Source organism: Achroia grisella, unplaced genomic scaffold, assembly GCF_030625045.1.
Source record: "Achroia grisella isolate CSIRO2021 unplaced genomic scaffold, CSIRO_AGI_Agris_v1 utg660, whole genome shotgun sequence".
In the NCBI taxonomy this organism is placed as follows: Eukaryota; Metazoa; Arthropoda; class Insecta; order Lepidoptera; family Pyralidae; genus Achroia; species Achroia grisella.
The window spans coordinates 8,136,807-8,164,139 of record NW_026712984.1 but is presented as its reverse complement, the minus strand read 5'-3'; the positions used below and the strand labels follow the sequence as shown (position 1 = coordinate 8,164,139).

General features: G+C 36.8%; 1 protein-coding gene across 1 annotated transcript; it reads left to right on the top strand.

Moving 5' to 3' along the window:
* Window positions 1-2,214: 2,214 nt before the first annotated feature.
* On the top strand, window positions 2,215-27,333 carry LOC131849725 (protein CBFA2T1). The gene is made up of 11 exons (XM_059199840.1): window positions 2,215-2,230; window positions 8,181-8,285; window positions 9,089-9,255; window positions 10,411-10,557; window positions 11,328-11,455; window positions 20,380-20,582; window positions 21,180-21,365; window positions 22,336-22,460; window positions 23,798-23,965; window positions 25,024-25,131; window positions 26,667-27,333. Exons 1-11 carry the CDS (start codon window positions 2,215-2,217, stop codon window positions 26,985-26,987), a joined length of 1,674 nt encoding a protein of 557 aa, XP_059055823.1. The 3' UTR covers window positions 26,988-27,333.

Here is a 27,333-nt window from a genome sequence, read left to right as displayed (position 1 = left end):
GGATATTTGATTCCTTAAAGCACTCTCGCAAAGACTCCCTGGAACCCATGCTATATTATATATAGCTGCTTTGCCTCATAACTGACTTTGATTGTAAAATTTTACACATTTTTATTTACGTTTTAACATGTAATATTAGCTCTGTAGCCGACTCGCGCCTAGCGTGCCTAAAATATTTATAAAAATACATAAATACATAAATAACCATGTATATTATATATAGAAATAGAAATAGAAATAATCTTTATTCAAATAAACTCATTACAAGCACTTTTGAATAGTCATATTTTGATTCTACCACTCATTCGGAATGCAGACTCATCACAAGAAGAATAAGCAAGAAACTTGTGTGTTGCTTTTTTGAATAGATGTTTTTTTATATAATAATTACAGTATAATAAGTAAGAACCAATTTCTTACCTGTTATTATATATGAAATATAATGAGAGTTTGGAAAGTAAACACTCTATCCTGAAGAGATAAAAACCATCGCTCCTAAGAATATCCCTCAATTCTTGTCCCTGACGGTTCTAGGTAGCGAACTCTGAAAAAGGTCGATCAAAAGAGATGACTTGTAGGTGGCAGTGTTACAGGCCCAAGCACCTGATAATAGCCCAAACAATCCAATAAAAAAATAGAATTATGGAAAATAGATTGTAGCCGATTCATACACCTACATATTATGTTATCTGTGCACTACTACTAACTACCAGTACTAACTGTTCAAGCCATTTCGGAGACTAGAGACTAAAGTATGGTAACTAACATTGTGATATGCGAATTTTATATATAAAATTATCTTATGCCCGCGGCACGCTCGCGTTAATTTATCCCCTTAGGGGTGGAATTTATCAAAATCCTTTCTTAGAGGATGCCTACGTCATAATAGCTTTATGCATGCAAAGTCTCAGCCCGATCGGTTTAAAATTGACAAAGTTTCATACAAACTTTCATCCCCTATTTTATCCCCTTGGGCGTAGAATTAATAAAAATCCTTTCTTAGCGGATGCCTACGTCTTAACATCTACCTGCATGCCAAATTTCAGCCCGATTCGTCCAGTGGTTTGGGCTATGCGTTGATAGAGCACTACGTCAGTCACCTTTGAGTTATATATATTTAGATTTAAAGTATTCACACACTCTCAGAGCAGAGGAATTAGTCAAACCCAACCTATTACATGTATGTAGCCCACTCAGGTATAAACGAAATATCTTCTTTGGAAAGTATACACTCTATCTTAATAAAAACCATCGCTCCTAAGAATATCCTTCAATTCTTGTCCCTGACGGGTCTAGGTAGCGAACTCTGAAAACGGCGAGCACAATAGATCTATGTAGGTCGCAGTGCTACAGGTCCAAGCACCTGACAATACCCCAAAGCCAATAAAAAACTCATTCATAACGCACGACCATCAGTTAGTGTTAAGTTAAAGTGAAATCGTACCAGAATGGTCAATTAAAACGCCATATTCATCTAAACACGGCGCGGACAATTTTCTAATATCATTGTACAATATTTTCACACAGTAATTGTGGGGGGAGATGAAAGCGTCGCCCCGGGCGAGGTGTCGCCTGCCACGCGCAGCACTCGATAACGAGTAGTGACTCACCGTAGCACGTTATCGATATCGAGATAAAATAAAAATTTTGATGTTTGCTATAAAATAATCTTCTTCTTAATCGTTCCCTCACTGCTGAGTATCGTGACTCTATACTATCTTGTTGACTAGCCGGCGCCATCTGCTGCGCTCAGATGCCTGATGTATTGCGGCGCTGATAGTAATGTTCAGTTGACGTGATATTTGATCTGACCATCGGATGGGACTTCGGCCTCGACGTCTTTTACCTTCTATCTTCCCTGTTACCATCAGTCTCTCCATATTGTCTACATCCTTCCGCTCGATGTGTCCGAAGTATCGCACAATGCGCTGCAGACAAGTAGAAGACAGCCGCTGTGACTCTTCCAATTAGAGCTCTTTAGAATAGAGACGTTTGTACGGTGTTTGTACTGGTGGTGGTATCCTCAATAGTCGACGCCAGCACCACATTTCAAAGGCATCAACTCTTTGCCTATCAGCGGCTTTGAGGGTCCATGTCTCTGCACCATATAGCGCGATGGAGAAAACCAGTGATCGTATCAGGTGTATTTTGGTTTTGTTGGTGATGTTTCTGTTTCTCCATACTTTGCTCAATTGGGTCATTGCTGTCTTAGCCATGGCGATTCGTCGACGTATCTCAGTTTCGCAGCCGCCTCGGTTTGTGATCACGGAGCCAAGGTACTGGAATTGGTCAACGGTGTCATAGTCTCCTAGTAGGTCAGTGATTGATGAAAAACGATCGATTACTATAAAATAATATTGCGACTATAAATTGAGATGTAAGCTATCCTATCTTAAAGTTGGATCAAACTGCACACAATGTGCAAATCAAATTTGCAATCGGTTCAGTAGTTTAGAAGTCCATCGCGGACACGTAATTTGTATATATAAAGATGTGTCATTCTGACTTATAAGCTTTAATATTAGTATTATAAAGCTTACAAATCAGTTTCATCAAAATCCGTTCAAGAGTTGTTTCAGGAAAGACTAACAAAATTCCATCTATTCATCCATACTCATAAACTTTCGTGTTTATATAATATTAGTAAGAAGGCGATTGTTCGTAATGTGGACTATCTTATTGCTAGCAATGTACCACGTCAGGTTGACCTCCACGCGGTTCCCCCTGGAAACCATCGTGATAAAATCCTGGTGAATTTGTCACGATATGCTAACTGACCTGACCTCATTCTCATCTTATCATACTCCACTGGTGCTCCGCCAGCGTATACCATTAGCGCAGGCGGACGCTCCATTACATTATCATCCATTAAGATTAGTAAGAATAAAGATAATATCATATCGATAAATTTATTCGACGGCACATCACTAGAGTGCAGAGGGCGCGTGTTCCTGGCACGGGACCGCACTCGGCACACCACTAGCTCGCCGAACTTTTATTTATTCTGTCACCGGCAGAGTATTTAGTGTTTTGCTTTCTCTAATACTTACCATGTTATAGTTTATTTCAAATTATTCAGACGCCGTACAAAAAATCAAAGCAGAAATTTATACAATGACCAGTTGACGACCTCGGTGGTCTAGCGGTCTACACCGTTTTACGTCCGATAATCGCGGGTTTGATTCCTCGCACGGCACAAACATTTGTATTCAAGTATGATTGTTTGTATCGGTCTGGGTGTTTTATATGTATAATATGTATGTATTTACGGAAAAAAATTTCTATGTGCTCGTATCAGTTATCTAGTACCCATAACACAAGCTTTAGATAGCTTAACTTGGGACTAGATGGCGCTGTGTGAATTGTTCTGAGATTATTATTATTATTATTATTAATATAGATATAACTTTTTATTTATTTATTTATCTATTTATTTATTTATTTATAGCCTTTATAGTAATAGTGAAGTTAATCTTTTTGTTCGTTGCTGTTGCACTGCCTAGGTTCGTCAGCTTGTCCTAAGACATAAGCCTCTTCCAATAGAGTCCATTAAAGAGAAGGGAATTGTTAGTAATGTGGACCCCATTGCTAGCAATGATTGTATATTGCTAACAATGGGGTTCAGTTCAGGTTGACACGGTTGCTCCTAGAAACCATCATGATAAATTCCTGGTGAATTTACCACGATTTGTCCCCTGTGCTATAAAAAAAACGTGGATTTCTATTCGTAAAAGAATTTTCAAAGTTGGTTCAGTAGATCCAAAGATTAATCTCCTTTTATAACTTGGGGACAATACTCATGGAGTGAAACTGGTACTGTCAAAATCTTGCCGAAAAAGAGATGGCAGGATGATATAAGGACAGTAGGTGAACTATCATGGAGAAGGAAAGCGCTGGACAGAGAAACATGGCGTCTTTTTTTTCTAATTTATATTAATGAAATGGTGCACTCGCTTTCGCTAACGGTTTACGCTAGTGGGGCAGTGGAAAAGGGATGTAATCTTTGATGAGCCATGAGATCAAATAGAAATCCAGTTTTTTTTATAGCACATCGTGGTAAATTCACCTGATGGAATTTATAACGATGGTGTCCAGGGGCCGGCCGTTTGGATGTCATCACTGACATGATACATTTATTTTTTTTATGATAATGAAATGGTGCTGGTTGGTAGTTTGTATTCACAGTTTACGCTGTAAAATGCGGGGCAAACAAGGATGATAAAATGAGCAACACACTCGTTTCGACTTGATATCATGTTTTTTTTATAGCACAGGTGACAAACGAGCGGCCACCTGATGGTAAGTGATTACAGCCACCCATGAGCACCCGCAACACCAGGGGAATTGTACGTTGTCGGCCTTTTAAGAAAGAATAAGCTCTGTTCTTAAAGGTTTCAATATCGTATCGGTTCGGAAATACCATTGCTGGAAGATGATTCCACAATGTGGTTGTGCGCGGCAAAAAAGATTCTTGAAAAACGCATAGTGGAGGACCGCCATTCGTCCAGATGATCAAGATGGTAGTTTAGTTTCTGGCGGGTAGTTCGATGGTGAAATTCAGGTCCAGTGGTCGCGGGTTCGATTCCTCGGTGCAAACATTTCTATTCATGGATGTGATTGTTTGTTCGGTCTGGGTGTTTTCTATGTATAATATATATGTATTTATGAAATATCTATGTATTTGTATCAGTTGTCTAGTACCCATATCCCAAGCTTTAGCTAGCTTATGTTGGTTATATATTTAATATTTTCTCTATTTGAGTATTTAATTGAATTAGTGCTAATTGTTAGTTTGTATTCACACACTTCAACTTAACAATGTAAAGTAAAAACAAAATTATTTAAAAGAGCAACACGCAAGTTTCTTTCTCGTTCTTCTTGTGATGAGACAGCTTTCCGAATGAGCGGTAGATTAAAAAAAATGTGATGACTATTCAAAAGTGCTTCAATGTAAGTTTATTTGAATAAATGAATTTCTATTCTATTCTATTTTAATATATTGATATTGTCTATGTGGTCACGGCACTGATGACAATCTGCCACGGTAGCGCCGATACACCACACCTTTCGACCAGTAGCCCTCCTTCATGAAGGGTGTTTCATATACAGTGTTAAATATTCCATTTTGAATATTGTCTCAATATTATAACTGTTTGGGTTTGTTCCGTTGCCTGTAGTCCATTTTAAAAAGGTGAAATAACTTTGGCGCCAAAATATATTGACATAAAAAAAAGGATGTAATATTATAGAGACCAGATGGAAACTGTAGAGAAAATATTTATTTATTAAAACTTTAATGCACATAATTGAAAGTACATATGGCGGACTTAACATCATGCGGCATTATCTACCAGTCAACCATGGGTGGTGCAGAGAATAATTGTTGGCGGTGCAAATATAAAAAATATATTAAACGATACACATAAAAATATATATGAATAAATAACTACATATATTTATATATATACTTACATAAACCATACGTAAATACATATTTAATAATCTGACAATGAAATATCATGTACTGCCACAAATAATGGAATTAAAAAAAATGTATACGTAACAATAAAAAACAATGAGAAAACAGGACACAGGAAAGGTTACAAGTTTAAATAATGTTCCCGTAATTTACGTTTGAAAGAAAACCTACTCGTGGCGGTTTTGATATGAAGAGGTAAGTCGTGCCAAAGTGTGATTGCCTGAATGGCGAAACAATTCAATTTCAAATTCAAAATATCTTTATTCATGTAGGTCTATTACAGACTCTTATGATATGTCAAATCTACCGTCAGTTCGGAATGATATCGAGATGAGAAGAACAAGAAACTCAGCTCGTATTTTTTTTTCAAATAATAGTGGAACATGTTTATGATAAATACAGTTATTAAAATTCAAATTTGGGAGAATAGAGTGACCACCAGCATATGCTATCGCAAAGAACAAAAAAACTAATCAGTGTTCACAACCTGAACAGACCAGTCCCCACAAGCAGCACCCGTTCACGAGTATGACGTATGAGCCAGCCATCATTGTACTCAACCATATTTGAGGGAGCACATCGACCCGGCCCACCACGCCGCCACAAGTTTGAACTTTATAGCGAGCATGACTGTTTCAGGTTACTCCACTACGTCAATTATATTATTTACAGCATAGGCTGTACCGATCACAGTTTTCACCTATTACAACATTAAATTTACATTATTTAATTTACAATAATGAACGAAACGAGACAAATGAGCCGGGATATAAAGTAATAATTTTCTAGTAGTGCGAAGAGAGCGATCCGTGTTGACCTCATGGAAATGAAATTTGCTGCTAATGTATTCAGGATAATTAGGATCGTACAGAATAGAGAGAGACATAGAGAGTGCATAGAATATATTGTCATATTTATTACTTAAATATATTATAACAGTTTTTAAAGTGATCTAATGCTTGGAACAGTACAAAATAAAGATATATGTTTAGTGATTACGAGTTTCATTGTTAGTATAGAAGGTTTCCTAATAAACATACAGTCCGCTAGTTTCCTAGCCCCAGAACCATAGACTATCGGAGGCTGTGCAAACCGCGCGATGAGTTGCGTGCTAGCGCATAGATAATCCTATTTATTTTGTTACATCGCGCATAAAATCGGACGAGGCAACGGAACTCACGAATTTTGCAGGCACATTTAACTATATCAATATTATGTAAACAGAATATTCTACTTTTATCTCAACGCAAAAAGAGGGAAGTAAATTTGAAGTATCTGTGTATCTGTATTGGTCCAGTGGTCGCGGGTTCGATTCCTCGGTGCAAACATTTCTATTCATGGATATGATTGTTTGTTCGGTCTGGGTGTTTCCTATGTATAATATATATGTATTTATGAAATATCTATGTATTTATATCAGTTATCTAGTGCCTATAACACAAGCTTTAGCTAGCTTAAGTTGAGTCTAGGTTAAGATGACGCTGTGCGAATTATTGTCCTGAGATTATTATTATATTATTATTATTATTTACACTATTATTGCATTTTCTCAGTTTTTGCTGGTTATTATTATCTATCTGTCTGTGGTCATCGTAGCTCCAATATTAATGAACCGATTATGATGCGTTTTTTTGTTTGATATCTGATCTGATATGATGGTCTTAGCAACAATTAATTAGTTTCTTTTATAAGGGATTACTTGTAATATTTAATTTTGTATTTATGATTCGTGGAATAGAATAGAATAGAAAATTTCTAGAAATTTCAAATGTATTTATTTCCGAAACAGTTTCGGTTTGATTCCTTTTCGTTCAATATAAGTTATTAAACGGATACCGTTATGCATCGGCACGGTCTCGCCGCGCCGGCCGGCGTTGTTTGCATAGTCCTCGTGCTGCCGAGGCCATACAGATAGCGGACGGGTATACCCTTACTAGAATAGAATAGAAATAATCTTCATTCAAATAAACTCAATATAAGCACTTTTGAATAGTCACATTTTTTTATTCTTATTCGGAATGCAGACTCGTCACAAGAAGAATGAGCAAGAAACTTGTGTGTTGCTCTTTTAAATAAAAATTGATTTAATTATATTTAATTAACAACAAGGATTAGGCATGCGACAATCAACATAGAAACCGCTACGCACTTAATCTCTGTTCAATCAGATAACATTGTCAGCGCTATGAATTTTAAGTTAGATATTTTCTACGAAAACATTATTATCATTTATAAATTCATCAATTTTATAACAAGATATTTTACAATGAAAATATTTTGTAACACATTTCATTTTTTTTCTGGCGTATTGAGATACTAATATTGTAAATGAGAAAGTAAGTCTTCTACAATAGTATTTGTAAACTTTCATGTTTCATATACATTATTTATATAATTATACTAGCTATTCTCGCGACTCGTCCGAGGATTTAACTTGATTTTCCTAAAATAAAAGTAGCCTAAGTCCCTCCTTATTACATCAGCTACCTACCAATAAAAGTCCCGTCAAAATCGGTCTAGCCATATAAGAGATTAGCCGGAATCAACAGACAAAAATTGAAAAAAAATGTTATTTTGGTGTATGTACCGTATTTATATTCATATGCATGTAGTAAAAAACGGTTATTTCAATATTACAAACAGACACTCCAATTTTATTTATATGTATAAATAATGTTATAAATACTTTTGATTGTTACAGCTAACACTGCTGGCAAAGAGAGAAGATCTCCAGAACAAGGTGTGGAGGATCCGAGGTCCTCCCCCACGCCTGGACCACCCAGTCCACAGAATAATGGCACAACAGGTAATTTATTATTATAAAGTCTGTATCTATTATATATATATTAACTTTTGCCCGCGGCTTCGCTCGCGTTAATTTATCCCCTTAGGGGTGGAATTTATCAAAATCCTTTCTTAGGGGATGCCTACGTCATAGTAGCTTTATGCATGCAAAGTCTCAAGCCGATCGGTTTAAAATTGACAAAGTTTCATACAAACTTTCACCCCCTATTTTATCCCCTTGGGGGTAGAATTAATCAAAATCCTTTCTTAGGTGATACCTACGTCATAACATCTACCTGTATACCAAATTTTATCCCGATCCGTCCAGTGGTTTGGGCTGTGCGTTGATAGATCACTATGTCAGTCACCTTTGAGTTATATATATTTAGATATTACTAGCTGACTCCGTAAAATAAAGAAATATATCTATATGTCAAAAATTCGTTCTTCTTGTGATATGACTGCTTATTGAATGAATGGTAGATTAAAAAAAATAAGACTATTAAAAAAGCATTAATTTAAGTTTTATTTGAATAAAGGATTATTTATTGTATTTTATTCTATCCTTTTCTATCCTATACTATTCTATTCTATCCTATTCTATCCTATACTATTCTATTCTATCCTATTCTATCCTATTCTATCCTATTCTATCCTATTCTATCCTATTCTATCCTATTCTATCCTATGCTATCCTATACTATCGATTAAAGTTTGATTAAAGTAGTTTGTTTGAATAAAGGATTATCTATTGTATTTTATTGTATCCTATTCTATTCTATTCTACTCTACTCTACTCTAATTACATGATTATTTCCCATCCAGCCACGTTGTCATCAACGGAGTCCCTCTCACCACCTCTAGCAGAAGGATCCAGGTCCGCTCCAGCGCTGCAGCGGTTGCGCCGCTTCCTGTCAGCGCTGCAGCAGTTTGCTGCAGACGTTGGCGTGGACACTGGTGAAAGGGTGCGTCAGCTGATATACAATCTTGTTGTAAGTATTCTTCTGTTCTCTATCTTCTTTTTTAGGTGTTTATGTAAATTTATGTTCCTCTAAGTATGTAAGTATGGTCTGTAACTATATCAGTTTCACGGATCGTTTGACCATATCAATAATATAATAATAATAAATCTCAGGACAATTCACACAGCGCCATCTAGACCCAAGTTAAGCTAGCTAAAGCTTGTCTTATGGATACTAGTCAACTGATACAAATATATAAGTTTTTTTTTTCGTAAATACATACATATTATATATAGAAAACAACCAGACCGATACAAACAATCACACTCATGAATACAAATGTTTGTGCCGTGCGAGTAATCGAACCCGCGACCATCGGACGGAAAGCGGTGTCCTAAACCACTAGACCACCGAGGTCTTCAACAAATCAATATATCTTATACTTATTATTTACTAGATTTTGCCCGCGGCTTCGCTCGCGTTAATTTATCCTCTTAGGTGTGGAATTCATCAAAACCCTTTCTTAGGGGATGCCTACGTCATAGTAGCTTTATGCATGCAAAGTCTCAGGCCGATCGGTTTGAAATTGACAAAGTTTCATACAAACTTTCATGCGCTATTTTATCCCCTTGGGGGTAGAATTAAACAAAATCCTTCTTAGTGGATGTCTACGTCATAACATCTACCTGCATGGCAAATTTCAGCCCGATCCGTCCAGTGGTTTGGGCTGTGCGTTGATAGATCACTATGTCAGTCACCTTTGAGTTATATATATTTAGATATACTAGTTTCAATAGGTATATAAATTTCAATAAACATATAGCCTAAGTATATATTATTCTGATGCATAAGCTATATTGCTAAAAAGTTTCATCAAAATCCGTTCAGTAGTTTTTGTGTGAAAGAGTAACAAACATTCATCCATACTCACAAACTTTCGCGTTTATAATATTCATCATCGTAGCCCGTAAGACGTCCACTGCTGGACATAGGCCTCCCCCATAGACCTCCACGACGATCGGTCCTGCGCTGCTCGCATCCATTGCCTTCCAGCGATCTTGACCAGATCGTCGGTCCACCTTGCTCGAGGCCTTTCACGCTGCGTCTTCCGGTTCGTGGTCGCCACTCGAGACTTCATTGCCCAAACGGCAATATTTATAAGATGTTATTACTTCATCCTAACAGTCCGGGACGCTGAATATAGAAGAGTTCCAGGCCGGAGTCCAGGAGTGCACCAACTACCCTCTTCGAGCTTCAGTTCCTGGTTTCCTTCGGGCGTTGCTGCCCCTTGCTCAAAGAGATCTACACGCCCGGGCACGTAGAGCGAAGCAGGTCGGTGTATTTTTTTATAAATTACTAGGTGACTGGGAAACGTTGTTTTGCCATCTATACATTTAAATAAAATTGGAGTGCCTGTTTGTAATATTGAAAGCACCGTTTTTTACTACATGCATATGAATATAAATACGATACATACACCAAAATAACATTTTTTACAATTTTTGTCTGTCTGTCTGGCTGCTTGTTCCAGCTAATCTCTGAAATGGCTGGACCGATTTTGACGGGACTTTTATAGGCAGTACATGCATATGAATATAAATACGACACATACACCAAAATAACATTTTTTACAATTTTTGTCTGTCTGTCTGGCTGTTTCTTCCAGCTAATCTCTGAAATGGCTGGACCGATTTTGACGGGACTTCTATAGGAAGGTAGCTGATGTAATAAGGAGTAACTTAGGCTACTTTTATATTAGAAAACTAAATTCCACGCGGACAGACAGATAAAAATTGAAAACAAAATATTTTGGAGTATGTACCGTATTTATATTCATATGCATGTAGTAAAAAACGGTTATTTCAATATTACAAACAGACACTACAATTTTATTTACATGAAATAGAAATAGAAATAATCTTTATTCAAATAAACTTAATGTAATTACTTTTGAATAGTCAAGTTTTTTTATTCTACCGTTTATTCGGAATGCAGACTCATCACAAGAAGAATGAGCAAGAAACTTGTGTGTTGCTCTTTTAAAAATAAAAATAATATGTATAGATAACAATAAGATTACTAATCATAAAATATTTCCACAGACCCCGCTGCAGTACGTCAGGTCTCATGAGCACCTCATCCTGGAGTCAGGTGGAGACAGCAGCGATATCTTCGCACCTCAGCAGCAGACTCCTGGAGAACCAGGGGTGAAGAGGCGAGCCAGCGATCCGTGAGTGACCACCTTTTCTGGAGGGAAATGAAGGGATATCTTTTTCTTACAAAGGATATCGTTTTTATAGAAAAACTTAAAATCCATAGCGCTGACAATATTATCTGATTGCACTAAGAATGAGTGCGTAGCAGTTTCTATGTTGATTATCACATGCCTCTTACTTGTTATACTGTTATTATTTATATAAAAAAACATCTATTCAAGAGAGCAACACACAAGTTTTTTGCTCATTCTTTTAGTGATGAGTCTACGTTCCGAATGAGTGGTAGAATCAAAATATGACTATTCAAAAGTGCTTGTAATGAGTTTATTTGAATAAAGATTATTTCTATTTCTATTTCTTATGGATGATAATGGAATTACGCACTGTGATGTACATACAGGTTCCCCTTGGAAACTATCGTGATAAATTCCTGGTGAATTTGTCACGATGTGCTAACTGACCTGACCTCAGTTCAGTTCATTATTATTCTCCACTGGTGCCCCGCCAGCGTAAACCGCTAGCGCAGGCGGGTGCACCATACCATAAACATCCATAAAAAAATATCGTTGTTTAAAAATCTATATAAATAAATAAAACTGAAGTCTCTGTTTATAGTTTCAAATTAACGGCTCTTCACTAAGAACGTATGAATGTACATACTGTGGTTATATTAATAATATATTATTTAAAAAAAATTATATCTGTCTGTCTGTTTGTTTCTGCTAATCTGAAACAACTGGACCAATTTCAACGGGACTTTCACTCGTAGATAGCTAACGTTATACGGAGAAACTTAGGCTACTTTAATTTTAGAAATTTTATTTATTTTAACAATAATAATAATAATCTCAGGACAATTCACACAGCGTCATCTAGTCCCAAGTTAAGCTAGCTAAAGCTTATGTTACGGGTACTAGATAATTGATACAAGTACGCAGATATTTTTTTTTCGTAAATACATACATATTATAAATAGAAAACACCCAGACCGATACAAACAAACATACTCTCGAATACAAATGTTGGTTCCGTGCGAGGAATCGAACCCGCGACTTTGTCCGTGTGGCATTTAACTTTATTTTTCTAAAATAAAATATTTGTTTTAAAATAAAAGTAGCCTAAGTTCCTCCTTATTACAACAGCTACCTGCCAAAAAAAGTCTCGTCAAAATCGGTCCAGCCATTTCAGAGATTAGCCGAAACAAACAGACAGACAGACAAAAATTGTAAAAAATGTCTTTTTGGTGTATGTAGCGTATTTATATTCATATGCATGTAGTAAAAAACGGTTATTTCAATATTACAAACAGGCACTACAATTTTATTTATATGTAAAGATACTTATGAACGTATCCGCAGAATATCAGCGTGGTGGCACCCCGTCACGACATATGCTGAGTGGAGACCTATTTGGTACTATGAAATGAATATAAACCTATATAATGTAATATAAAATTTAAAAATTATTATGTATCAAAAAACAATTTTCATTCTTTCTTTTTCTTTCCAAACCGCTAAACAACCGAGGTCGTAAAAACTATTTAGAACATCAATGTAATTCTAAAATGTACACGAAAACTGCGTCCTTCAGAAATCATTAGGCAATCATCAAATCCGAACAATTCAGATCTCAACTATCAATAATCGTAGTCTCGAACAGGTGAGTGTTATAGACAGGTAATTTGTACGCCCCCACCGCCGTACACCCCCTGACAACCCCCCAACAACCCCCGTTACACCCACCCGCATATCTAGGGATGTTAGCTTGATGAGAATGAAAAATTATCCGGAGTTGGTCCGTGAGTCCTTCCGCGGGTTTGGAGTGCCATCTGCAATCGCCCCCTATCGTTCGGTGAAGCTGTAAAGCTCAGCTGCGGCCAACATTAGAGTGGTTCGAAAAAATCACTATATTAGTACAGTAAAAAAAAATACTCCACTATCATATATCCTTACTAATTGACGGTAGGGTAAAATTTATAATATAAAATATTTGACGTTCATAAGCGGCTCAGATATTCTAAATAAATGATGATTGAATTTGAATTTAACATTATAAATGCGAAAGTAACTCTGTCGTTATTTCACGCCAAAACTATTGAACCGATTTAAATAAAAATTGGTACACAGATAGTTTAGACCCTGAGAAAGGACATAGGCTACTTTTCAATGCGAAAAAAGGGTTGTAACGGGTTGATAGGGGAGATGTAATGTTGTATGATTTTGAATTTGAATTGAATATTATAAATGCGAAAGTAACACTGTCTGTCGTGATTTCACGCCAATACTACTGAACCGATTTAAATGAAATGTAGTACATAGATAGTCTAGACCCTAAGAAAGGATATAGGCTACTTATTAATGCGAAAAAAGTGTTGTAAGGGAGTTATAAGGGAGATGAAAAGTTGTATGGAAGTATCTTCATTTTCAAGGGTAAAAGCTTTAAGGCTGAAAAGGCCAGTAGCCAGCAACATAAGAATTGTTCGAAAAGAATCCTCTATTATATATTAACATATAAAAAACTACATAAAATCGTAGATCATGCATATGCCTTAATTCGTGTGAAATAGAAACATATTTAAATATTTTTTTATTAAAGGCGTATCCGTCAGGCGGGAGTTGGCCTTTAGCCGCTCCGTAAGTCCTTCAGCGCTCCGTAAGGACTTACTGCCACTTCCTATATTTCGGTGACGGGGTAAAGATCAGATGCCAACAGCATTAGAATAGGTAAAAAAATAGGCTAATAATTTAAGATAGGCAGGTCCTATTCTGCGAATAGAAATAATTTATCCAAATAAACTTAATTTAAACACTTTAGAATAGTCATAATATTTTTTTAATCTACCGCACATTTGGAAAGCTGTCTCATCACAAAAAGAAAGAAACTTGTGTGTTGCTGTTTTAAATAATCCTTGTAAGTTCTCATTTTACAAGTCGAAGCGTGTGAATACAAACTACCAACCAGCACTAATTTATTGGGGTTAAATATAAATACACAATAAGATTAAATCAGTGGTAGTGACAAGAGCAGACCAGTCCCTACAAGCAGCACTCGTTCACGAGTATGGCGGGCAGATACGCAAACCTATCATCTTACCCCTTATGTTCATAAAGATTTATCTAGGGGACGATGATCGAGGTCAACTTTGTAAAAAACTCATCTGTGTGTGTACCTTAGTTTCACGTATTTCAGCCAAGCAGCTTGCTTTGTAAGATGCTTTGGTTGTAGGTGCAGATTATTATATTAGGCAGTGAGATTACTGGTTAAGAAGCTCATTTTAGTCCTTTGAAATGGTAACATATAAGCAGTAACACGGGTGTCACATGATAACGTGATATCTGTAGTGCTGTTCATGTATATAGACGACGGTTACCACTTATCATCAGGTGGATCGTCAACTAGATTGCCATTTGAACTATATAAAAAAGTACGATAATTCCAATGTCTATATCGGTATCGAACCACTTACCTTGAGGTGAGACTTGCCTGTTCTACCGAATATATAACAATGAAGAATTATCCGACATGATGCCTACGGGTACCTTTTACCATCGCACCGTTCGCCATCGACAGGGAATTCATCCCCACACGCTAGAACCTAAGTGGTCTCGGACAGTGCGGTTTCAGAGGAGCTTCCTCCCGCGTACACTTAGATTGCGGAATTAAGTATAGCATGGGGTTTTTCAAGAAGGGTATATTAAGAGTCGGCAACGCTTACGTGACACCCACGTGTCTTCATCGCCGCACTGTAATGGACTCCTGCAACGCCAGGGTATTTCAAACATCCATAGGCTATGGAAGCCATTTACAACCAGATGGACCGTATGCTTGTTTGCCACCATCGAACTATATAAAAAAAATGACATAGTACTGGATTAATTAAAAAAATATTCACATTGGAAAATCCACTCCAAAATAATAATTTTAGAGTCTAATTTCAAATAAATGAAAATTTTAAATATTTCAATACCGTACTGGGTGCGCGATATGTAATAATCGATTTTGCCCACAATCGACTATAGGCATACGTTCACATCCCTAGCTGTCAAACGCACGTTGTGGACAGACGTAAACTTTTTGCGGGCATCCTTTGATGCTTTCGATGGGTAGTGATTGTGTTCGGTAATTGGCGATTTGTGATGTACCCAAACAGATTTACATATGATAAATTGAAGAATCCTGCCGCGAGCTTCATAGCAATTTGGACGTCTGTTTATTGTGCTGTTATTATTTTGACAGGCGTTTGCAGAATTAATTATAATAATAATAACTCTCAACAATTAACACAGCGCCATCTAGTCCCACGGTAAGCAGAGCTTGTATTATGGATACTAGACAACTGATTTGAACAAACTTTCGTCTTTATAATATTCATGTAGGTCTATTACAGACTCTTATGATATGTCAAATCTACCGTCGATCTGGAATGATTTCGAGATAAGAAGAACTGACAAGGTACTCAGCTTGTATTATTTTCAAATAAATGTTGTACATGTTTACAATAATACAGATTGATTTTTAAATTAAATTAGGGAGAACAGAGTTACCACCAGCATATGCTATTGCAATTTAGCAAAAGCAAATAGTCTAATCAGTGTTCATAACCCGAATAGACCACTCTTCACAAGCAGCACCCGTTCAATTTTAATAGTACAACGTTTTGTGTAGAATGGGGTTGGGGATATCCACCCTTAAAACATCGTGTTGGCCGTAAACCAGGCGTTTGGTCAATATTTCCTCATGACCGGTGCCCATATTCTACTTTATGAGTACAGCGCCCGCATTTGGCACGACGCTTCGCGTCGCCTGCGGACGCTATTGGCTTTTAATTCTACCCTCATCCGTTAGACGCGTGAAATTATGACCCAGTACGTGGTGGCTATAGGCCGTTGTTGTAATGATCTGGACAGCTGTTTCCATCAAATCTCCCGCCTCTAGTGCTTGTAGAAATTTTCTAAAACTATTTTGTTATTTTAAACTAGCAATCCTTTATATTAGATGAACGATTTATTTGTGTTTTAGCACACACGTAATATAGAACAAAAACATATAAAACTAAATAAGTGACTAAATTTAAATCATATGCAGTATCTTATGCCCAATTTACACTCATCCCAAATGGCCAGGAAGTGAGCAGCGTGAGAGTGTAAACACGAATGGAAACACTTCCCATACCATTGGCGCTGCCACTCGCGCTGCCCGGCGCTCCCTCGATTGTAGGGTTTTTCATGCGCTAGTCAAAGGACTGGCAGCGCGAGTGACAGCGTGTTTTTACATTCAGCTCTCTCGCTCAGTTGTCGCCCGGCAATATTTCCAGCAGCGCGAGTGGCAGGGGAAGCGGCTGAATATAAACGTAGCATTAGTATTACAAATAGCCCGAAAATAGCCCGAGTTAGGAAGGAACCATATTCTCGTATGGAAGGGGTATCTGTACATATGTAATATTATCTTATCTGTGCTAATACTATAAACGCGACAGTTTGTGAGTAATGAGTATGGGTGATTAGATGGATGGATGTTTGTTACTCTTTCACGAAAAAAACTACTCAACGGATATTGATGAAACTTTACAGTAATATAGTTTATACATCGGAATAACACAGGCTGTAAATTTCCCGCGGGTGAAACCGCGAGCACACCTAGTTGTCAATAAGATGATAATAATGAGTCCGTACAAATAGTAAAAGCTATTTGCAATAATTATCTAAGTATATTTAGCGATACCAATGTACACAAGTTACAATTCGCTGGCGCTAGTTTATAGAAAAAATGTTTTATCGGTGCTATCTTTGAAAGTCATTTTATCATTAACATATTCAATTTTTACGTATCATATAAACATAAGAAAATGGAAAAAAATTAATTAATATTTCTGTGCTTAAACAACAAATACTATTCACGGTCGTCTTTTAAGTAAACGTCAATTATTAAGTTAGTCCTTTTTAAAAAAGTGATCGAATTTCAAGTATCTCAAAAAATAATTGGAAGTTTTACAGTTGAGCAATTTGGCGGTAACGATCTAGCGCCTGCCGCTCGCTGTTAGCAATTACCACGATCAGAAGTTCGTTATGGCCGGCAGCCGGCAGGCGCTACTGTTAATAGCTTACGCAGACGGTACCCGCTACCCGTAGAAGTGTTGCTGCAATCAGGAAAAATATTTGAGATATAATGAAATTTATAATTTTATTCAAAAATTACGAATATTTCACTTTTTTTTAATTTATTAATGGTATAATATAATGTATAATAATAAATATAATATAAATAAATTAGATTGCCAACCTGCTCCCTAAATAGAAAATAATCCTGTGCTTAGGGATGCTCATTACTATATTACAGTGATACAGAAAATATTTTAGTTTATATTGTTGACCAGTATTCATTAATTTCTACTATTATAGACTTTCCTACTATTCCTATACATATGGTTAATCTTTTAAATATACTATATCGTAATATGTGACAGTTTATGACATTTAACTCATACAATTTATGTTATATTATATAATTAACATCTTAATGTTAAAAGAAACCTGAGTAAGTTTATAAATTTATAAATATAGTGGTAATTGATACTACTGAGGTAGTTTGAGATAGAAATACATTGGGATCAAATAAAAGTTTAAAAAATTAATTTAATATGACATTTATTAAAGAATAATATAATGATTTTTTTAAACTTTGATACTCACTACGTATAATATATACAGGTTATCAATCACATCACAAGAAAACACGCAAGCCCCTGCCACTGGAGTACTAGCAATTAGCAACGCAAAGTTAAATCGTGAACTAATTGCTGCGCGCAAACATTCAGGCGTTTACAAACGCTTACAGCCGCCTGGCCGACACGTGTTGTGTTTGAAACTACACTTTAGAACTTTGATAAATCGTGTTTAATTTGAATATAATAAATATTCTTAATTACCGTCTATTACTAATTTTGTTACTTTTTTTTATATAATTAAGTTTTGACCTAGTTTGTTAAGTTGATTCAAACAATAAAACTATAGATAAAGAATTAATCTTTCAATAAAGAATTAGCGGAGAGCAACATCAAAATTACACCTCTATACTTCTTTTAAATAGGCCATGCTACTAGCCCTTTCTTAAAAAATCCTAAATTGTCGAACAAAACAAATTGTTGTTTGCAATTATACGCAAAAGTTCAGTGAAACGCTAAATCAATAGGTTATAGAAGCTCAATTGCAGGCGTTAGAACGAACAATGCAATTGGCTCGCGCTGTGGTGTGGCACAAGTCATAAACTTTATACATTTACATTCTTTAAAATATTAATTTACTATCCAAAAGTACTAACAGATATATATTTTATCTATATGTAGTCCTTTTAAACTAAGTTCATTTAAACATAAATATATATATGTAATAATGTAGGTATAAAGTCATTTAAAAATAGCAAGAGTTTGTTGATAGTTCCTCATGGTTCAAAATTACCTACTCTCTGAACTGTTGGAATATTTCTTTATGTTTTAAATAATAAAAGCAGGATTTTAATGAAACTTTACAATAATAGAGTTCGTAGTTTTTGCGTGAAAGAGTAACAAACATCCACCCATCCATCCACAGTCACAAACATTCGTGTTTATAATATTGTAGCAACACAGTTTCTACACGTGCCACCGTCCACTTCCTAGAATCCTTATCGCACGGCACGTGTAACATTAGAATCGCAGCTGCGCGACCTTCAAGCCGTCGTTACCTGCAGCTGCGCTTAAAAGCGACACGTGTATAAAGTCGAAATATTTTTACAGTAAACACAATAGCATTCAATCCCGTGTAAAAATTCGTGAATAACGACCATTCATTCTTTGACTCAAAACTTGGTTTATTTATGTCAATTAATAGACAGGCAATTTTTCGATTTTTTAAAGCTGAAACTGTTGGCATTTTTTTGAATCACCAACATCACAACTGGCCCGCTCGATTACACAAATTTTCGAACTGTTCATTTTTGGGACACAAATTATAAAAAGCATCCGTTCAAAACAGTGGTCGAAAACGATCGAACTGTTCGGCCAAAGCATCCGGTCGAAAACGAAATACCTCGGCATTTAGATTTATATAGATATAAAATGACATATACAATAATTAATAATTATATAAACAATCGATAATTTAATTGATATAAGCAGATTTTGCAAGGCCCGTGTTTTTGTATAATATCATATATGTATGTACCCAAAATCTACAAATAAATTTATTATTATGAATTATATTGCGTATCTTGAGCTGAGGTTCGGACCCCTAGCGGTGTCCTCAGACTAAAGTCGTATCCGTCAGGCGGCAGGCCTTCAACCGCTCCATAAGTCCTTCCTTTGGTTTGGAGTGTCATCTGCACTCGCCCTCTATCGTCCGGTGACGCTGTAAAGGCCAACTGCGGCCAACAGCATTAGAGTAGTCCGAAATAAAAGTTACAGATCAAACGCTATAATCTTATGACTTGTGCGTGTATTTATTAATCCCCTCGCCTATAATTAGTTGAAAGTTTTTCATTGTCTCCTCTCCTTTTGTAGCTTCAAAGTTGTGAATCAACTTATTGTTAGGTAGAGTTGTGACCGCCCATATCTTTTGTGCGTATCGATTTTATTTGTAAGTGGATGAGTTCGGAATTTATGGGAACGACGGGTTCAGATTTATATGGAGAGGGCCGCGGTGGTCTAGTGGTTTAGCACACCGCCTTACTTTCGATGGTCGCGGGTTCGATTCCTCGCACGGTGCAAAGATGTATTCATGAGTATGATTGTTTATATCGGTCTGGGTGTTTCCTATGTATAATATGTATTTACGAAAAAAAAAATCTATGTATTTATATCAGTTGTCTTGTACCCATAACACAAGCCCTGCTTTCCGTGGGACTAGATGGCGCTGTGTTAATTGACCAGAAAAAAAAAAGTTAATATAATAACTCTTTGTTTCAGATTCTATGATGCTGTCCAGACCAATGGAGTGCACCATGATGAGTATCCCCCTCAGCCGAAGCGTCCTCCCCCCTCCAGCCTGTTCATGAACCCCTCCCCGTTCCTCTACCCCCTACCGAGCAATGCCAGTCTGTTTGACTATGGCCACCCTTACCAAGGATACCATGGCTCTCAAGGGGAAAGCAGCTTCGAAAGAAGAGACGGTAAGAGTGTTATAGAAACAAATAATTGACGTTTAATTCAAAATCAAATTAAAAAATCATTTATTCATGTAGGACACATTAGCCGCTTATAAACGTCAAACTTTTTACATTATAATTATAATTTTTTCCCTACCGTCCAGTTCAGTATATAGATCCAATTGAGAAGAACTGGCAAGAAACTTAATTGAATTGCTTTGTTTTTTGTTTTTTTTTAAACCCTTTGTAAAAAATATTACTATGAAAGTACTAAGTATAACATCATTGTACATTTATTATATTAATACTTGAAGCAGAAACTAAGTACTTCTTTTTACGAAAATTGCGCGTATGGAGAATTTCGCATACTTATAGTTTACTACCTACTCGCCCCGGTTTCGCCCGGGTGTACATGTATTATAAATATAAACCTTCCTCTTGAATCACTATATCTATTAAAAAAACCGCTTCAAAATCCGTTGCGTAGTTTTAAATATTTAAGTATACATGGACGGATGGACAGCGACAGCGACTTTGTTTTATACTATATAATGATGATTAATAAATTATAATAAGAAAAAAAAACAATGTTAGATAATGTAAAGGAAGTTTCTTCATCAGGTGGTATCACAGTTCGCGACGTATCATCAATGAACGCATCGTTCACTGAACCGAGGACCCTGGGGCCGGGGACGGCTGGATCCTTGAAAGGTGATGATGAGTGGAAGAACATAAACACAATGCTGAACTGCATACTCAGCATGGTGGAGAAGACGAAGAGGGCGCTGGCAATACTGCAGCAGAGAGGTGAGACGAACTGGAGTTATCTAACTACATACAATCTTGTCATGTTTAATAATTCACACAGCGCCATCTAGACCCAAGTTAAGCTACCTAAAGCTTTTGTTATGGGTACTAGATAACTGATACATATACCTAGATATTTTTTTTTGTAAATACATATTATACCGATACGAACAATCATACTCATGAATACAAATGTTCGTGCCGTGCGAGGAATCGCACCCGCGACCATCGGTCGTAAAGCGGTGTGCTAGACCGCTAGACCACCGAGGTCGTCAAGTCTAATAGATCTGTTATATTTTTTTAATGGATGGTAAAGGAATGGTGCGTGTTGCGGGTAATGATACGATGTTGTTGGTTGAGACGATGTATATTACAGGTGATAATAGACTGACAATATGTACATTTTTTTCTGACTACTCTAATGCTGTTGGCCGCAGCTGGCCTTTACAGCTTCACCGGACGTTAGGGGGCGAGTGTAGATGGCACTCCAAACTCGCGGAAGGACTTATGGAGCGGCTGAAGGCCAACTCCCGCCTGACGGATACAACTTTAGACTGAGAGCACCGCTAGGGGTTCGAACCTCAGCTCAGGCCGTCGTAACATCGATCCCCGTTTGAATTGGACGGGGGATCGATTGGAGGGGAATATGTACATAAAAATATTGATCTTATACACTAAATGACAATAGATATAAAATGTAAGGTGGGGTGACACAGTTTAGACACGGCTGTGCTTAGTACACAATATTGGATTTGTCTTAATATTGCATTGATGTGTCTAGGTAACTTTGTCCCATATACTTACATGCATTTTTTTGTACTACGATGGTGATAAACAAGCATATGGCCCATCTGATGGTAAATTGTTACCACATCCAATGGATGCCTGAGACCCCAGGGGTGTCACGTGCGCGTTGCCGACCCTTAAGAAACCTTAACATACCATTATTGAAAATATATTTTGTATACAGGAGTAGAACCAACTGAAAGCAGTGATATAAAACGTGCAGCCAGCGAGATCATGGCGACGGCAGTGCGGCAGACCGAGGAGAGGGTGGCTGAAGTCAGGAGACGAGCTGAAGATGCCGTCAACCAGGTCTGACCACCGTCCTATCTTCTGGGATTATTATGGGATGTGAGAGGGGACAAATGAGATCACGCTCGCTTGCTCAAAAAATGTGTCGAAATTGAAAAAACGATTCAATTTTTATACGTTTATTATAGAATTAGCATTTGCATCAGGGATGTTCTGGATATGAAATTTCGGATACGGATAGGTTTCGGATATAGGAATGATTATTATTCCGGATACAGATACGGATATGAAATTATTTCGGATTATCCGTTAGTTTCGGATAATTTCGGTTACGGATTTTACTTTTTTTTAGATATTTCAAATGAAAATACAAGTAGTTAATAAAATGGTCACATAACGTGTCTCAATAAGGCTCCGCCCCTATTCCATATTATCCGAAACTTTGATTTCGGATTCGGTTACGGTTACGGATATTTTTTTGTATCGGATATCCGATAGTTTCGGTTACAGTTCCGGATCTCCCTGACATCCCTGATTTGCACATTACAAATTACATGATATTCATTCACAATTGTTTATATAGTTGGTACTTTGAATTCACACATTTCAACTTAAAAATGTCAATTAGTATGACCACTCAAAAGTGCTTAAATGTAAGTTTATTCGAATAAAGGATTTTCTATTCTATTCTAATTCTATTAGAAGTTATTTTACCAGTGAATTCTTACTAATATTATAAACGTGAAAGTAAGGATATTTGTTACGCTTTCACGCAAAAACTACGGAACCGATCATCATGAAATTTTATACACATGTTATTGGAGTTGTTTGGATACTTTTTATTTAAAAAACACAAATATTTTTATAAAAAAATCTACATTTTGCTACTTCAGCGCTATCTAGTAGGCAGCAATGAAGTTATAAATCAATTGACTATACTTTAAGCTAATTGGAATTATTGAGGTTATATGCAATGGATTCAATGCGAGCGAAGCCGCAGGTAAAAGCTAGTATTTTATAAATCTATCAAAAAACGATTCGAGTATATATTTAATCGAATTAGGTGTTATTTTACGGAAGTCCATTTCACTACTTGATGTTTGGTCGCCGAAGAGTCAACGCTTCCAAGCTATATCCGAACTCTATTCAAACGCTTAATGATGCCTCGTTCAGAGACGAAACACGTGTCGCAATATTGGTTTAGACTCAATAACGGTCGGGATTTGATCACCATTAGAGAAGGTCGTAACGGTAATCAAGTTTCAATACCGAATATTTGTGGTCTCACACTTAATTGTAGTGGAATTCAACAAAACGATGTAAATCCATCAGGTATTGACATCATCAATATAGTAACTACTATACCTATATTCATACCTGAAAAGGATTCCTTACAGGTGAAACGCCAAGCGTTATTGGAACTCCAAAGGGCGGTTGGTGCTGCAGAGTCTAAGGCACTAGAGCTGGTGGCAGCAGAACGGGGCAAGATGGACCGGATGGGAGAAAGGCGGCACAGTCCTCCCCCTGGTAGGGACTTGAGTCCAAACGCATCCGGTCAACAGAATGTAAGTATTTCCGGCATGTAGTCTATAAATATATATTTAATAAAATTCAAAAATAATTTATTCATGTAGGACATTTTAGCCGCTTATGATACTGGCAAGAAACTTAATTGAATTACTTATTATTATTATTTTTAAAAGCCAGTTTATTTACAATGTATATTTATATAGGTGTCTATGTCTAACATTAAATGAAAATCCCGTGCATGAACAACTATTGCCATGCACGCTCGACATTCAAGTAATCGTTTAGTGAGTAGGCTTTGCTCAGTAAATATGATTTAACAGATGTTTTGAATTTATTTAAGGGTAATTCCAATATATCCTTTGGTATCTTATTGTAAATTTTATACCTATTCCCATAAAAGACCTATTGACTTTTTCTAAACGATACTTGGGGAGAGCAAGTTTATCTTTAAATTTAGTTTTAATATTATGAATATTGCTGTTTTTTGGAAATGGGTTAAGAAAAATTTAAAAAAAGTTAAATTATTTCGCGAAATGCGTGTCTAACTATGCGAAGCTAAGTGCAAACATTTTTTTAAATAAGAACTGTTAACTTACTGTAGCTTCAGCTTATGGTAAATGTCTAATGTGACCTATATACGCACCTAATAAGCACATTATAATGTTATACTAGCTACTCGCCCCGGCTTCACACGGGTGTACATGTATTATATGTATAAAACCTTCCTCTAGAATCACTTTATCTATAAAAAAAACCGCTTCAAAATCAGTTGCGTAGTTTTAAAGATATAAGCATACATAGGGACGGAGAGACAGCGACAGCGACTTTATTTTATATATGTAATGATGATGGGCTTGGTTGTCTAGCGGATTAGCATACCGCTTTACTTCCGTTGGTCGCGGGTTCGATTTCTCGCAAGGTGTAAACATTTGTATTCATGAGTATGATTCTTTGTATCGGTCTGGGTGTTTTCTATATATAATATGTATATATTTACAAAAAAAAAAGATATCCACGTATATTTGTATCAGTTGTCTAGTACTCATAACACAAGCTTTAGTTTCATATTTATTTATTTATAATATTTGTCTAGTGTTGCTGGAACTGCGGCCGTAAGGCTCAAGAAACTTGTTCCGGGTGTAACGCCGCCAGGTACTGCGGTGCGTTCTGTCAACACAAGGACTGGGAGAATCATCACCAGGTAAGAAGAGAATAGAATAGAATAGAATAGAAAATCATTTATGTCATAACATTTTTTTTTAATCTACCGCTCATTCGGAATGCTGTCTCATCACAAGAAGAACAAGCAAGAAACTTATGTGTTGCTCTTTTAAATAATTTATTCTTACTTACAATTTAAGTTTAAGTGTGTGAATACAAACCACCGATTAGTACTAATTCAATGAAATAATAAAATAGAAAAAACACTCAATATACAACAACTGGTTAAAATTAATAAGAGAAAATAAGTCATAGTGATTAGAGCAGACCAGTCCACACAAGCAGAACCCGTTCACGAGTATGACGGATGAGCCAGCCACCACTGCGCTCGACCATATTTTAGGGAGCCCACTGACCCGGCCCACCACGCCGCCACAAGTCTGGACATTTTAGTGAGCATGACTACTCAAAACACCAGACCTCGTCATAGCTACTCACAATTGCCATCTAATGGTTATAGTATTCACATTTCACATAAGAATGCATGCGGCAAACAATACAAAAACCGCTACGCTTTCATATTTCTAAAATAATTTAATCAAGGAAGCAATGAGATATTATGGACTCTTCTTCTTACAAATATCACTAAGACCTCTGTCTTCTCTCCTCTGCCCAAAGGTTGTCTGGAAAATATTGCTTATGCTATAAGTCCGACTGTTATTATCTTAGGAGCCTTTCAAGTATTTCGTGAGTACTAGGGGGAGAGGAAGGGGAGGGAGGGGGGGGGGGGGGGGGGGGGGGGGAGGTGGGAGGATCTAGACTATCTGTGTACCAACTTTAATTTAAATTGGGTTTTTGGTGTGACAGACAGACATACAGAGTTACTATCATTTTTATAATATCAGTAAAGATTTATGTTCAAATTATATTGAATAATTTTATAAATAAACTAGCTGGCCCGGCGAACTTCGTATCGCCTAACTGTCGATTCTTCCTGAGCAGTACGATTAGATGAGATTCGTTGCATTTCGGGCTCTTCTGTCTAAATATTTCCGTCGCCTTATTAATGGACCTTGCAGACCTTAGACTTGACTGTTGAACATTATGGAGGCATATCTTATAAGAGGCTTGTCGAGTATAAATGAGTTACAATCACACAACACTTATTAAATTTTTCTTTTAGATTTGTAGTAATATTATAAATACATATCAATGAGACATTTACATTTCAAGTGACATTTTATTACTGATTTCTATACTAAACAATTCCCGGAACCTCTCCACTAACATTTGAACTTTATGGTATGGTATTAAAGTTCAAATTGACTTTTAAGTATCATTAAGAATTGTTTGTATGGGATTACAGAAAACTGGTGTATTTAGGCATTTTAGGCAATTTTTTAAATTTTTCTCTCCGTCAGAACCATCCTCGTACCTCAAGAAATATTCTAAAAAAAGAATTATCGAAATCAGTTCGGTAGTTCTCGAGATTAGCGCTTACCAACACATTTAGCGATTATATATAAGATAATAGTGTTTATATAAGAAAAAGTATAATTTTATAAACCTTTTCAGGTATGCAGCGGCCGTGACCAGAAACCAACAGCATTGCTCCGCACCTCGCCTCCTGCAACCGCAACCACTCTAGCTAAAACGTTAACCAGATCAACCACACCAATCACGGCAACCAGCAGCAATCAGACACCGGTTACGGCCGGCTCAGACCGGTTACCAGACAACCGGTTGTCACTTAGCTCGTTAAATTCCGCTGAGCGATTGCTATCCGTGACCAGTAATCAAGATAGAAGCTTATCTTCCACTAACAGTGAGAGGATTGCGCTGGCCACTCTGTCCTCCGCTCAGGGCCTAATAGGAGGGATAGGGGGGAAGAAATGACGTCTCAACAAGGATCAGTTAGGTTCTATTAGGTTTCCTAGGAAGATTAGGAGGTAATTTTTGTTGGTGGCAATACTTCTCCAAGTTATAGCAGCTCAGATTTTTTCTTGAAACATATTAATGTTGGCAAGGTTTTACAGCTTCACCGGATAGGACGCGACGGGTCTTTCTGACCTATATTACTTTTTGGCCTTGGATATAACTAGTCTAACAGCTTCACCGGACGATAGGGGGCGAGTTCAGATGTGGTGCACTCCAAATCCGTGGAAGAACTTATGGAGCGGCTGAAGGCCAACTCCCGCCTGACGGATACGACTTTAGTTTGAGGACACCGCTAGGGGTTCGA

What these genes read in the sequence shown, in the direction of transcription:
- LOC131849725 (XM_059199840.1), top strand. An exon ending in ACAGAATAATGGCACAACAG is followed by an intron (nt 8,286 to 9,088) that starts GTAATTTATTAT and finishes TTTCCCATCCAG; the next exon opens with CCACGTTGTCATCAACGGAG. An exon ending in ACTGGGAGAATCATCACCAG is followed by an intron (nt 25,132 to 26,666) that starts GTAAGAAGAGAA and finishes AAACCTTTTCAG; the next exon opens with GTATGCAGCGGCCGTGACCA.